This window comes from Microcaecilia unicolor, chromosome 3, assembly GCF_901765095.1.
Source record: "Microcaecilia unicolor chromosome 3, aMicUni1.1, whole genome shotgun sequence".
Taxonomy (NCBI): Eukaryota; Metazoa; Chordata; class Amphibia; order Gymnophiona; family Siphonopidae; genus Microcaecilia; species Microcaecilia unicolor.
The window spans coordinates 305589537-305604455 of NC_044033.1; the positions used below are offsets into that span (position 1 = coordinate 305589537).

At 43.8% G+C, this 14919-nt stretch overlaps 1 protein-coding gene across 4 annotated transcripts in view; it reads left to right on the forward strand.

Moving 5' to 3' along the window:
• The window catches only part of FIGNL2 (fidgetin like 2), a 158512-nt gene extending 147678 nt beyond the window's left edge, over positions 1 to 10834 (forward strand). For all 4 annotated transcript variants that reach the window (XM_030198269.1, XM_030198268.1, XM_030198271.1 and 1 more), the window contains one exon: positions 8149 to 10834. In XM_030198269.1, coding sequence (XP_030054129.1) covers positions 8160 to 10376 — 2217 coding nt within the window. In that variant the 5' untranslated portion in view covers positions 8149 to 8159 and the 3' untranslated portion in view covers positions 10377 to 10834. The remainder of the gene's footprint in view (positions 1 to 8148) is intronic.
• The last annotated feature ends 4085 nt before the right edge of the window (positions 10835 to 14919 follow it).

Below are 14919 nucleotides of genomic sequence, written 5' to 3' on the forward strand. Positions count from 1 at the left end.
TTGAACCTCAAATAAAAATTGGAATGGCTTTAAACTGCTATGTACTGGCATTAAGATGAGAAATGCTGTCCATGTAATCTTTCAGGAGCAGATACATCCTAGAATACTTTATAATGACATGTTCCCAGGGCTGGCTCAGGAGATTGTGGCACCCTGAGTCAGCTCTGGCTTTTATGCCCACAGCCTGGGGTCAGATTTGTGGTATGATGAACCACACAAATATGAGAATGGCCACACACCAGATCAGATACCTGTGTTTATCTGATCATTGATTGTGTGTTTTTCCAGTAGGGTTGGTCTTGGTTTCTCTTTACCTCCTCATCTTGTTGGTTTTCTCCGAAGTACTCTTCCAGGATCTCATTTCTATGTTCTTTTTCTTCCTGCTCCCCATCCTTCTTCCCTTTCTCCCTTTCATTTATCTATGATATTTTTTTTTGTTAGGTTTTTTCCCCCCATTTCTTTCATGTGCCTTTTTATCTGTCTATAGCTAGACTTTCCTCTGGCCCCTCCAGTCTGCAGTCTCCCTCTTTTTTAACTTACCAGCTTTCTATTTCCTACTTTTACTTCCCTAATCTTCCCATTCCCATTCCCTTTCTCTGCCTTGTTCCTTTCCCAGCCTCCTATTTCCCTTCACTTTCACCCATTTCCACCCTCCCCAGTCTCATGTACTTTTCCGTTTCCAGCTCCAGCTACTTCCTGGTTGCTCATCCCTTTCCATGACCAGTCCCCACTTTTACCTACCCCATTTATACCTCTCACTTCATTTCAAGAGCAGTGTACTTCCTTTGTGTCTCACCCTTTCTGTAGCCCTCTGTTCCAATCAACAACTTCTCAACCCCTCCTTCAAACTGTTTCCTTGCTGCAATCAATCTCAAAGCCCTATTCATTTCCTCACCCGATCACCTAGTCTCCATTGTCCTCTCCTCTCTACTTTCTTCTCAGTTTTTTTGTTTTTTTTTAGTCCTTCCACCTAATCTCCAAGTCTCCACTCTTTCATACTTTTCAGTGCTACCCAGTATTTAGCCAATCTTAAGAGTCTGTCTTTGGTCTCCCACTCAGTCCTAGAGTCTATGCCTAAGAATGTGTCTTTGCTGTCTCGCATCCTTATGTCCTCAGATCTGACTCTTTCCCCTTTCCTAGGTGTTCATTGCCTCTGCCTTTTCCGCCACACCTAATACTCTCCTTCCCTAGCATCTTACCATGCATTATGCCCTTGCTTCTCCCAGCTCATAGAAACTATCCTCCTCTCGGTCTGGCATCAGTCTCCGCCCCCTTCTTCCAGCATCAGCCCCCCAGTTCTTACCTGCCCCAGCAGCACCATTATGGCCACAACAGAGCAGTGGGAGCGTGTTCCTCCCTTTATCAGTGCTGCTGTTCTTTCTTGGGCTGCCCAGCAGGTTGATGTGGGCATTTCCGGTTTCTCAAGAGAAGCAGGCATGGCTGTCAGAGGGAAGGTCATGCTCCTACCACTGTGAAGGGGCAGGCTTTCAGCACCCTTAAACTTGATGCCCGAAGTCAGTACTTCAATGACTTGCCAGTTAAGCCGGTCCTGAGTAGTCTGGACTTTTATATCTCTCTCAAGAGCAATTTGATAAGGAACATGTGACTTAAGTGAACCTAGAAATCAATCAAGCTGAGACGCTTTGTGGGAGGTGGGCAGTTTTGCCAACCTAGCTTATTTCCCTCGAGTTTAGGCTTGTTCGTTTTTTTTTTCTTTTATTTGACTTGGTATACCGCCAATTTCCACAATTGTTGCCATAATAACATTGCAAGTAAGTGTGTCAGCCGGCGCTCAGTCCTTCCTTTTCCTGCCCTCTTTTCTTTCCTCATTGGCTATGGAAGGAGTTCATCACAACATGCACTGCCCCTGTATTAGGGCTACCTTCTGACTCCCGTGACATTATTTTTAAGACACATAAACTTGCAAGATTATGCGTTGTAAAGTTGTACTTTTCTTTGGGGTAATTTCCAAAGGGAAGTATACATATATCTTCCCTTTAAATATTGGTGTATCCTATGTGCTGATTAAACTTCACACCAAGCAAAAAAACTGGGCTTATTTTTAGGCTTATTTTTGAACCGATATCGCTTGTTTTCTGCTTATTTTTTAAGCAAAACGTGCTTGTTTTTCCATGACTACCTGGCAACACTGGGGTGGGTAGTCCTGAAATGTAACAGTGCCCTTTTACTTTACAACAGAGTCAAATGGAGATAAATGGGACCAATTACACAATGTCCACAGTGCTTCATGCCCATAGGCTGCAAGCTCTTTTTTTTTTTTCTCAAAGGGGAACCTGCCACAGAGTTTCTCTTAAAAAATGTAGGTGGACTGGTGCTGTGGTTACTTTTGAAGCAGGCACAAAGCCCACATGAAGAGATTTCAAAATAGAAATCCACACATTACCTCAAACTCTATCCTGCCTGTTTTACGATTGGGGGGGGGGGTATTTACAGCCTTCTATTTTACCTGATTAGCAACCTATTGTGGTAAAATCTTCTAAATATGGTCCTCCCAAGGAACCAGACAGAGAATGGGAGAGTAAAGCTAAGATTGGGCTGTAATGTCTTTCAGTGTCTGTGCCTATGTGCATGTACAGGTCAGCAAGCATATCACAAAGTTGCATGGAGCTTGCCCAGTGGCGTGCGCTGTACAGGATTTGTAATCTAGGTGTTCAGACCCTAGTCTGGGTTTGGGGCTGATATTGGCAGGCTCGTAGCAGGAGCCCTAGTCCATAACCTCCAACCCAGGACTGTTGATGCAATGACAGAACTAAAGTGAGAAAATTGTCATGCCCCCCCCCCCCTCCCAAAAATATCTAAAGGGTATGGGATCTTCTGCTTTTAAAAATCTCCTTGTGTGTGCCCACTTCTGAAGCAGGAATGCTTTTAGTCAGTGAAAGCACTGCATAATCTAATTGTACCCAGACCACAAAGTAGCTCATACAGGCCAGGACTAGGAGTGAATGGTGCTTTGCTTGGAGCCCCCTTTTTCCCCTCCCCCCTCCCTTTAACATTCCCCTGAGGTCTTTGTGAATGAGCAAAAGAGGGGAACGCAACTGGGGAGGGGGGGGGGGGGGAGAGGGAGTATGCACAGGAGGAACAATGGGTCCAGGCAGATGTTAGCCAGAGGGCTTTGTGCTGCTAAGAGGGAATTTGTGTGTGTAACATGATCAGCGCTGCAATGAAATATTGGAATGTGTTTTGCCTTCAGCTGGGGCTGGCGCTGTGTCTTTGTTCATTAACGAGGAGAGAGAGCTGATGACTAGAGAAATGAGACTTGGGGCTGGCGCATTGGACCTGGGACAATGGCATGTTTCTTGTTCCGGTGATGTACACCCAGCTCCAAGCACAGGATTTTTGTTTTATATGTCGCCAGAATCTACAATGATGGGTTTGGTTCTGCTGTGCCTGATTTTTGTCACTGATCCCATTTTTATGTTGCAAGTGAAACATATGGGTAGAGATGTGGTCTGATGCTTAGAGCCCAGAATTTTGAAACAGGAATGGTGGGAGTGGTCTTTGAAGTCAGATTTTGACACTAATTCCACTATATCTCTTTGTGCCTCAGACCTAATCCCAGCTCTGTCATTGATGCTCTGTGTGACTCTGGGCAAGTTTCTTTTGTTCTCTGTGCCCAAATTTGTAATCTCTGAAAGTATAACTCAAGCACAATATATTAAGTTTTAATAAATCTGAAACGGTTAAAGACAATCATTTTGACTTCTGTAGTATCTTCCATCCAGATACACTTCAAAATGTAACTTCTACAACTCTGGAATGAAGAGCTTGGCTACCGCTTTCATTTTAGAATAAACTGCCTACTTTTGGAGGTATCAGTGCTTATGTGTCTTCCAAAAATACTAGCACAGGTCCTGCAGACATTAGACCTAGGTTAAATCTGCAGGTATTGTACCAGCTTGAGAGCAAGCCAATGTTCCTTTAAGCGAAGCGCATGAGCGATTACTCATACATTTTAGGGGTGTCACTTACAGATTTTACATGGTTGCTCACAAAAATATTTTTTTTCCGCTATATACAGAAATGTATTGCTACTACTACTACTTATCATTATCATTTCTATAGCACTACAAGGCATACAGGCATTCAAACATTGTTGGTTTTTAAAATTTGTTGCTCACACGGAAAACAATTTGCACACACCAGGCCACTCCTTAGAGGAAACATTGGAGCAGGCATGAATGTTAGCATGTGAAGTACACACGTTTTATAAATATGTATGTAAATCGTGACTCTGCCCATACTGTGCCCAAACTCCTCCCCTGAACAAGCCTTCTCCACAGTCTCAAGCGCACATCTAATTGCACTGCACTTACTTATATAAGTATGAGAGAGGTTTTATAAGAAATGATGATATTTACAATTATCTCCTTAATGCCCAAGTGTATAGTAGCTTCCAATAAGAAGGGAAGGCTTATTAGTAACATTTCTTGGTTGCCACTATGGAGAAGAAATGCAAACGAGGTGAAAGGGAAAGGTTGGGGGAAACATGGCCAGCCCAACCAGTAGGCAAGATTAGTTGATCGCTTATGGCAGCAGCTTCTTTGGGGCAACAAAGAGCATCTCCAGTCAAAGCAAGATAATAGATCCCGACAGCCACATCAACTCAAAAGGGCCATCAGCACATACTGTAACCTGCATTTCTATAGGATGTTTCTGTGATCATTGAGTTGAAAGCTGAAGGATCGCCTAGGGTGGTGCTTCTCAAATAATGACCAACATGATAAAGGGGATGAAACTCCTGTCACATGAGGAAAGGCTAAAGAGGTTAGGGCTCTTCAGCCTGACTGGGTGGAAGTGAATCAGTTTTTCACTCATTTAAAAAGTACAAAGACCAGGGGACACTCATCATCAAAGTTACATGGGAATACTTTTAAAACCGGAGGAAATATGTTTTTCACTCAAAGAATAGTTGAGCTCTGAAACTCGTTGCCAGAAGATGTGGTAATAGTGGTTAGCTTATCTGGGTTTGAAAAAGGTTTGGACAAGTTCCTGGAGGGAAAAGTCCATAGTCTGCTATTGATACACACTTGGGGAAGCCATTGTTTTCTCTGGGATTGGTAGCATTTGTATCCCGTGCTTTCCCACTCATGGCAGGAATGTTGCTACTATTTGGGTTTCTGCCAGATACTTGTGACCTGGATTAGCCACTATTGGAAACAGAACACTGGGCTAGATGGACCATTGGTCTGACCTAGTATTGCTATTCTTATGTTCTCTTCTGGAGGCACACCTTACCTGTCAGATTTTGAGGATCACTGCAATGAATATGCATGAGATATATTTGCATATAATAGATCTCTACAGTATGCATGATATTCATTGTGGTAATCATAGGCACCCCGTATAAGAGGTTTGGGGAGGCTAAGCCTACCCAGCCCAAATGCAACCTTCCTCTCCTGTTTTTGAGCGCTTCTTCCCAATCTGGCGGCAGCATGAGATACAAACTGGAGCTTCCCCTCTCTGCTGCCTTTCTGCCTGACTCTCTGCTCCCTGATTTAGTGGCCGTCAATAAACGGACTGTGTGTGGGGCCATAGAGCTCTGCACATCACTGACAGCTCTGCTGGTTCCTGCCCAAACAGGATGTTGCATCATAGGGGGTGGGACCAGAAGAGCTGTCAGGGATGTGTAGAGCTCTATGGCCCTGTGCACAGTGTTTGTTTACCAATGGCCACTGAATTGGAGAGGCAGTGGGTTTTGCAGACAGGCAGCATGGAGGGGAAGTTCCAGCTTCTTTTTCTTTTTGCGGCTGTGGGGAAGAAAATTAGAGAGAGAAGGTAATGCTGGATGTAGGAAATGTGAGAAAAGAGAGAGGATGATGGGGGAAGGAAGAGACAGGCGCAATGCTGGATATTTGGGGGGACAGACAGAGGAGCAAGGCTAGATATTTTGGGGGAGAAGAGGCAGATGAGCAAAGCTAGATATTTGGGGGAGGGAAGAGACAGGAGCAAAGCTAGATATTGGGGGGAGAAGAGAGAGAGGAACAAAGTTGGATAGTGGAAATAAAAATAGGCAGTGCTGCATGGTGGAAGAAGAGAGGCTGAGGTGAAGAGTGGTAGAGTAAAGAAAGAGGGAGGAGCAATGCTGGATGGTGGGGGAGAGACAGGTGCATTGTATGGGGAGAGAGAAAGAGAAGAGATTCTGGATGGTATGTGAGGTGGTGTGGGAGAGAGAAGAGATGCTGCGGGGTGGGGGGGAGGGGAGAAAGTTGTATGGAGGGAGAGAAACAGAGAGGAGATTATGGCATGTGAGGAGAGGGAAACGCACAAGATCCTGGATGGTGGGGTGGGAGAGAGAGAAAGTGAAGATAATCTAATATCTAAATTTAATAAAAGGTATTGCTTATGACTATTTTACTTATTTTTGTTTCTTTATTGTCAGATAATTATGGATGTAAGCCCCACCCCTGACCCCACCCCGTTAGCCTCCCCAAACAGTTGGGCCACCTATGGTAGTAATCTGAAAACTTGGCTTGCTAGTTGTGCCTCCAGGAGCGGGTTGAGGAGCACTGGCTTAAGGCACCAACTACCCTTTTGTGGGAAGAGACCCAACAGTGTGCTAGAGGAAAAAGAATAAGTACATAAGTATTGCCATACTGGGAAAGACCAAAGGTCCATCGAGCCCAGCATCCTGTTTCCAACAGTGGCCAATCCAGGTCACAAATACCCGGCAAGATCCGAAAAGTGTACAAAACATTTTATACTGCTTATCCCAGAAATAGTTGATATTCCCCATGTCCATTTAATAATGGTCTATGGACTTTTCCTTTAGGAAGCCGTCCAAACCTTTTTTAAACTCTGCTAAACTAACCGCCTTTACCACCTTCTCTGGCAACGAATTCCAGAGTTTAATTACACATTGAGTGAAGAAAGATTTTCTCTGATTTGTTTTAAATTTACTATATTGTAGCTTCATCGCATGCCCCCTAGTCCTAGTATTTTTGGAAAGCGTGAATAGACGCTTCACATCTACCCGTTCAACTCCACTCATTATTTTATAGATCTCTATCATATCTCCCCTCAGCCTCCTTCTCTCCAAGCTGAAGAGCCCTAGCCGCTTTACCCTTTCCTCATAGGGAAGTTGTCCCATCCCCTTTATCATTTTCGTCGCCCTTCTCTGCACCTTTTTTAATTCCACTATATCTTTGTGTACTAACAGATTAATTCTAGACTAAAATATTTGATCATGAATTATTCTGTAGAGTCTCTTATTTTAAAATATATTTTGTGCCTTTAGTACTAAGACAGTCCATTTTTCCCTGTCTTTGTAATGTCTTCAACCCCATGACCCTGTGACATCTGATTGGCAAGAGATGGGGTTGACAGCTGGCTCTGTATAATCAGAATAGGCTAAACTTGTTCTGGTTGTTCTTCACTGCAGAGTACAGGCTCAATGTAGTGAATTAATATATGAAAAGTAGGATTTTATAAGTTCTTAAATGCAGTGGAGATAAAACAAAACTAGGACTTGTTCAGCCTGTTCAAACTGACCTGGAGCCAGTCTGTCACATTTATGCATGGTTGAATATGGGTTTAATTACTTTATAATACAGATTCTGTAGATAGGGTCCTGCCACTGAGAGCTTACAGTCGAAGGCCTGAACTTACTAAAATGTGCTTACAGCATCGGCGCATTCTACCAGTGTAACGCATATTATTGGTTATATGCCATTTCATAAAAGGGTCCTGTGTATAAATAACACATATTATTGCATATTAGTGTGTTCTTACCCTGTAGTAAATGTTAGTACATCTAAGCCCCTCACTTGTATCTGAGGCAAAAGAGAGTTAAGTGATTTGTCCTAGGACGTATGGAGCATTAATGGGAGAAGCGAGACTTGAACTCTGGGTTCTTAGCTCACTTCTCTAACTAATGTCCTGAGGACCTCTAGTCAATTGGGCTTTCAGAATATCCTCAATGAATATGCATGCATACAAATCTAATTGGCTGGGGGTCCCCAAGAACAGATTTGGGAACTAGATTGTTCCATCTGAAAAACTGTTAAATGGCTGTTCAGACAAATCCTGTTTTATGTGAGGGTCACTGAGTCACCTGTGCCACAAAGCAGTGTTGTGGAGCATATAACCTCTCTTCACTATTTAATATTGATTTCTTTCTTTGCTTGGCAGCTCTCCTGAAGATGCACTGGACTCCAGAGCATGCTCAGCCCCTGAATCAGTGGCCTGAACAGCACCTTGATGTCTCCTCCACCACCTCCTCCCCAGCCCATAAATCAGACCTCTACCACAGCAGTCGACAGCGGTTCAACTATGCCTGGGCCAACGATGACATCTCAGCATTGACAGCCTCCAATCTTCTGAAAAGATATGCAGAGAAATATTCTGGAACTCTGGATTCTCCGTATGAAAGACCTTCACTCAGCAGCTACCCTGATGGAGCTTTTGGGCCAGTTAATGGACAGAAGGGGGACCTGGAGCCCTGGCAGATATCCCACAGCTCAGAAACTGCTTATTCCTTAAACCCCTTACATGATGGACTATCTGGATCAAAGGCAGTTGTTCCCCAAGCAGTGACTCCAGGAAATGGGCCAGTAGGGCTAGGTAGTCCTTCGGTTGGACCTGGCAACCTGTCTGATCCCATTTATCCCAGCAATCCATGTGGGGGACCTGCCACATCCAGTGGCCTTGGGACTCCCCAGGAATATACCTCAGGCTACAGTGGCACCTATCTGCCACCAGGTTACTGTGGCCAACCCACATCAGCACTTCCTCCCACACATCCCTCAGCTCTCCACAGCTCAGGACTTCTCCAGTCAACTCATTCATCACCAGCATTAGTTCCTGGCTACAGTTCCTCAGGTCCAATATACAATTATGCTTCTGGGAGTTACCCTCCACAGCCTGCAATTGGACATGGATATGGAGCAATGCATGCACCACACCCTTCCTCCCCTTACCTGCCTTCAGGTATCGCTGCACCTACCCCGCTCCCACCACCTTCATCTTCCTCCAGGCCACCTGTCATCCCCAGCTACAGCTATCAAAGTTCCAGTTTGACACCGATACCAGTAGCACCATTGAGCAGTGAGTCCAGCGGTTCCTTGAAAAGGAAAGCCTTTGATATGGCTTCAGAAGAGGAAAGTGATGGTGGGTACAGAAAATACAGCTATGAGCAACCAAAGTCTACTTCGGCATCCCCATATCAGATGTCGGACAATGGTATGTCAAATGAATGTAGAGGCAATGGCTTTAATCGGAGCAGTGAAACGCCACTAGTGCCCTTCAAGTCTGGCAAGCGCCCAGCCTTGGAAGAGCATGTAGGCAAGTATAACAGCCAACCAATGAAATCCCTGATCTCCCCTACTTATAACTCTGGAGAGACACCCTTAAGATCTAGTGACGCATTTGAGAAGTTTACCCCTCCATTGGTTAATGGTGAACAAGGAAGTGGTGAACAGGGCCATGCTTTCCCCCACAGAATTCAGGCCAAACCACAGATGTTCTGCAGTCAGTCTGAAGAACAGATAAAGGACATGGACCCTTTGATTTTGGATTTGGTGAACAATGAGATGGTTGACTGTGGGCCTCCAGTACAATGGACTGACATTTCAGGTCAGGTGTCTATCAAGGCTGCAATTGAAGAAGAGCTGATCTGGCCTATCCTTAGGCCAGGAGCCTACACTGGATCTGGTAGGCCTCCTAGAACCATTCTGTTGTTTGGACCTCAGGGATCGGGGAAGACACTGTTGAGTAGGTGCATGTCGACTCAGTTGGGTTCCACATTCTTAAAACTCAGTGGCAGTGAGCTAGTGTCTAAGTGGAAGAACAAGGGGGAGAAAATCCTACAGACTTTGTTTTTCCTGGCTAGCTGCCGTCAGCCCACAGTGCTGTTCATTAGGGAGATTGATGCTCTCCTTTCTGCTCGAGCCAGCGATGAAAACCCTCACCTGAGTAGTCTTAAGTCCCAGCTGCTCTCTTACCTGGATAATGTATCTACCTCAGCTGATGACTCTGTGATTATCATTGGGGCCACCCGGCGGCCTGGTGACCTTGATGAAGCCACTCACAGGAGATTCACCAGGAGGTTCTACATCTCTCCACCTGATGGCATAGCACGGAGGCAGATCCTTCACCATGCATTGGCCCAGCAAAGCTACTGCCTCAGCGAGCGGGAGATGGCCTCCCTGGTTCAGCACACGGAGGATTATTCAGGTGGTGAGCTGATCCAACTTTGTCAACAGGCTGGGGCCAGCCAGCTCCAGGGCATTGCAGGCCAGCTACAGCCAACTTCATACAAGGACTTTGAGGGTGCCTTCTGTAAGCTGCGTGCCAGCACATCTCAAAAGGAATTGGACCTGTATACTGAGTGGAATAAAATGTATGGTTCCAGACAATAAAAACAGTAAGAGCCTGTTGGAGTCATTGGACTACTTTTAAGGGTTACTTTTTACTCATCCTTTTAGTAGCCCAATATGCTGCTCTGTTCCTTGAGCTGGAGTGAAAAGATCCTTTCGTTGGGATTGTTGCCTGATGCCCAGAAACACCTAGGACCTGTAGACACCAGCCTTGGGTTGGGGGAAGGGAAAGGGTTGGGATTAGGAACAGCGGAGGAATCGCCTGTAAAACATGATAGCCAATGAGAGTTGACCCAGCACTGAAAGCGGAGGGCAAAATTCACACACATCTCATTCTTGTAGGTCATTTTGGCCACTGGATTAGCAAAAGAAACCCCCTCAGAAACTAGTGGCCAAATTAGTACTTGAGGCTCCCCATTGGTCAGTTGCCATAGGATTTCTGCCATCTGATGCCAGGTGGTAAGACCATGCAAAACCTCCAGTAGAGAAGAAATTGAATGTGGTGGGGTATGATTTGGTGGGGTGGGTTTGGGAGGGGTGTTTGAAATAATTTTCTATGGATGTACTAATGGGAGGCAGTTGCTCACTGTACTCAGGGTGTGTATTTATTGTCTGTCTGGGACCAGCACTACTAAAAAAAAAAATAATGCTTTGTTTTTCTTTTTTTCATCCTATGATTCTAGACCAAAATCTAAAAACAGAATGAATGACTTGAATAAGAGAAATATGTATGAGTTTTCTCATGCCAAGGTGGTATCATCAGAAACTTTATCTCCCATCAGACATCTGTTCACACTGTCATTACCTGGAAATGGCTATAGGATTATCCTCTAATTTGTGTTCTCTGAAATAGCTTGATTCAGTCCTGAGTTTATTCCCCACCCCCCTCATCCTAGAGACTGGGGCAATCAGAAGTATAAGTTGGTGCTCATCATGGCAGTAAAGCAAAGCCGAAAGCCAGCACTGGATTAGTCCGTGGAAGAAAATGAAGTCAGTTGGTTACTCTTGGGTGGCAGGTACACCCAAGGGGGGAGGAGGCTCCTGAGTGATTGCCCCATGAGACATTCACACCATGTAATCAGTAGAGAGCAGATTTTGAGGGGTGTCCCTTGTAGGTCCTCTTTCTCCACCAAATAACCTGATGTCAATAAATCAAAAGCTTGACAATGACTATAGCCTACTTCCAAAAATTGTGAATATTATTCTTTAAATATCTTCCATATGCTTTGTCTTTGAACTTCCACAAACAGCAATAATTAAATGACTTTCTCATGGCCTCCATTATTAGAAATTCTGGTAAAAGAGGCTTTGGCCATCTTAAGGCAGGTTGCCCTGATTCCATGTTGTATGACCTGACTTGCCTAAATGGTGTTATTCTAGGTTTAATTTCTGTAGATTTTTAAAAGTTTGGTTTTGTTCCCTTTTTTTTTTTAAATTTTATTTGTGATGTCATATTAGAGTTCCCTCTGTGTATTGTCGTACTTGAGGGGCATCACAAAAACAAAGCGCCATTGACCAGGCAGACTATGGCAGTCATCTCTTAGCCGACAATTGGAGCCAGAATAAATACCCTGTGTAGACAAAGATCGAAAATGAAGAGGGGTAGGGTAGGACATTGGAAATCCACAAGAAACCAAAAGGAAGTCTCGCAGTTCAAAACAAGAGGTTTATTGATAAACACTACAATTGAACAGACTCAACATGGAGCCATGTTTCAGTGAAGGTCACCTGCTTCAGGGGTCACAAAATCTTATGGAATGCTATCAAATTGTTGTTTGGAGGTATACCATCAAAGATGGTTTTTAGTACAATCCACTGTACTCACACACGCAGATTACTGCAACAGTGTTTTTTTAGGTTGTAAGTTCCTAATATTGAAAAAGCTCCAGACTTCCCAAAACATGGCAGCCAGACTTATTTTTGGCAAGTCAAGATTCGATAGCGCAACACCTCTTCGAGAGAAGCTTCACTGGCTCCCCATCAGAGAAAGAATTAATTTTAAAGTCCACATAATGATTTACAAGATATTTCATGGAGAAGCCCCCACCTACATGAATCACCTTATCGACCTCCCAACCAGAAACAGTTTGACATCTTCCCGTACTTACCTTAATCTACACCTCCCCAACTGCAAAGGTATTAAGTACAAATCCCTCTACGTATCCAATTTTTCCTCTTTAGGTAGCCAGCTTTGGAATGCTCTACCAAGATCCACCGAACAATCAACGGCCTTTTGCCCTTCAGGAAAGCACTGAAGACCCATCTCTTCAAGATAGCCTACCCTAACGATTCAACCTAATCTAAAGCCTGCCCACATGATTCTTATCGACGATTGTTATACATTGACCATGTTTCCCATTATCCTTATTGCTGTCCCATATCCATTCCTCTCCATCTTCCTACGCCTACCTTCTAACGCTTATTTCCTTCTGCACCCAATTCCTCCTATGTTCAATTTACTTATCCATTAACCCCATTAATATTGCGATTACTACAAATTGTATATTCTTTTTTTATGACTTTGTAATTCTTCATGTTGTTACTATGTAAGGCGCATTAAGCCTGCCATGTGTGGGAAAGCGCGGGGTACAAATGTAATAAATTCCAAATCTTATCCGCCATGAGGCTGAAGAAAACAGCTGCCTTTCTGATGTTTTCCCACGCTTTAAAGCTTCAGCATCATCGGAAAGGCAGCTCTTTAGCCTCGTAATGGATAAGATTTGGAATTTCACATAAAGCCATTTTTGATAGTACAGCAGCGAACAATTGAACGTATTCCATAAGATTTTGTGACCCCCCCAAGGCAGGCGACCTTCGCCAAAACACGGCACCATGTCGCATCCATTCAATTGTGGTGCTTTATCAATAAACCGCTTGTTTTGAACTGAGAGACTTCCTTTTGGCTTCTTGTGGATTTCCATTGTCCTACCCTAGTCATCTCTTAGCATCAGATTATTTTAAAGGTTAATACAAGCTTTCAGGCTTCCTGGGGTTGGTTTGTTTGGTTTTTTTTTTCATAAAGAACTATTTTGGTTTCTGATCCACTCAACTGTAATTCTCCCTCTGTTTTAGCCCATCAGTGGTACCTGTTTCGTTTCATATACCTTGAAATTTTCTGTGTGGTGACAGGCGTTTCAAATGTTGCTGGTTCTTGCTTGTTAATGAGAAACCAGAAATTCAGGAGATTTTGCTTGTGGAAGCCATGTTTAAAGTACAGGACGTGACATCCTGTGGAAAGGTCCAGAAAAAAAATCAGCAGCAACCCCTGAAGAGAAGGAGGAATGATAGGTGGTGCTGCTATCCTGGCACATTAATTTTGAGGAAGTCAGAAACAAGAACGGTCCTAGAAGGAAGAACCGCAGGAACATCTTAAAATGGTGAATGTCTACCTCGAGGATGCAGGAGTTCAGGCCTCGAGTACCACAAACAGACCAGATTATTGGGATATCCTGAAACTGTGGCCTTTCTGTGGCAGTTGAGGTCTGAACTCCTGCATCATTGAGTTATGGTGTGACTTTTGCATGCCTGTATGAGTCCGCTTTATGACTCCTAGGTCAGATCTCCTACAGTCAGAGATTGAAATTGTTTTTTACACATTTGTATGAAGCCCATGATGTGTCCTATAATCTGAGGCCTTCAGACAACCGGATGGCCAGCTAGCCACCTAGGGCCCTGTGCGCTAAACACTAAAGTCGCCCATATGTTCCTATGGGCGACTTTAGTGTTTAGCGCGTGTTAATCAGTGTACACTAAAAATGCTAGCATAGCTTAATAAATAGGGCCCCTAATGTCATCAGCTGAAGTGATTAACACACAGCCTAAGCTTCATATGCTATTAGCATTCTGTACAAGCTGAATATTGGGGAGAAAAAAAATTTAGACCGGGAAATAAACCATAAATTAACCCAAAGACCCCCAAGTTTCTTACTGTGGCTTTTGCCATGAGCAGACCACATTTTACATATATTCTATTGCTATTACTAGACAAGACAGCTTTATGAAAGCACTTCTAGGTCATTTTACCTCCCTCAGCAGAAAGAGAAGTACAATACAAGCCTTAATAAAGATTTAGGCTGAGGTGGAAGAGGCTCGTGGAGAAAGGGGACCGTTAAAAAAAGGGCAGGAGATGGATATGTAGGTTGTTTTAATATTACTTAACCTCATTTTAAACATTTTGTAAACATTTTATATAGCTGTTTGAGAGGTTATTTGTTTTTCTTTTTAAATACTCAGGTAAAAAAAAAGTACCTCTGAAAGAATGTTTTGTTTTTTTTTTTGGGGGGGGGGGTGGAAGGGGAGGTTGGGGTTCTCAGCACTCTGAAGAAAATCTCAGGGTAATAGGCTTGGTGCTGTGTTTCCCTCTGAAAATATTTTAGGGAAACCCATTTAAGTAGTGGTTAGGGACAATAGTTGAATGTAATTCAGGTACTTTTCATGCACACTCCTCCTTCCCAACCCCCCAAAAGTTGGGTCTGAATGTTATTTTGAGGGTGGTGGAATAATGTATCTCCAGAATGGCTGATAAGTATGCTGGCTTGCAGATCCTGCTTTCTTGCAGAAATTTTGAGTTACATTTTAATTCTGG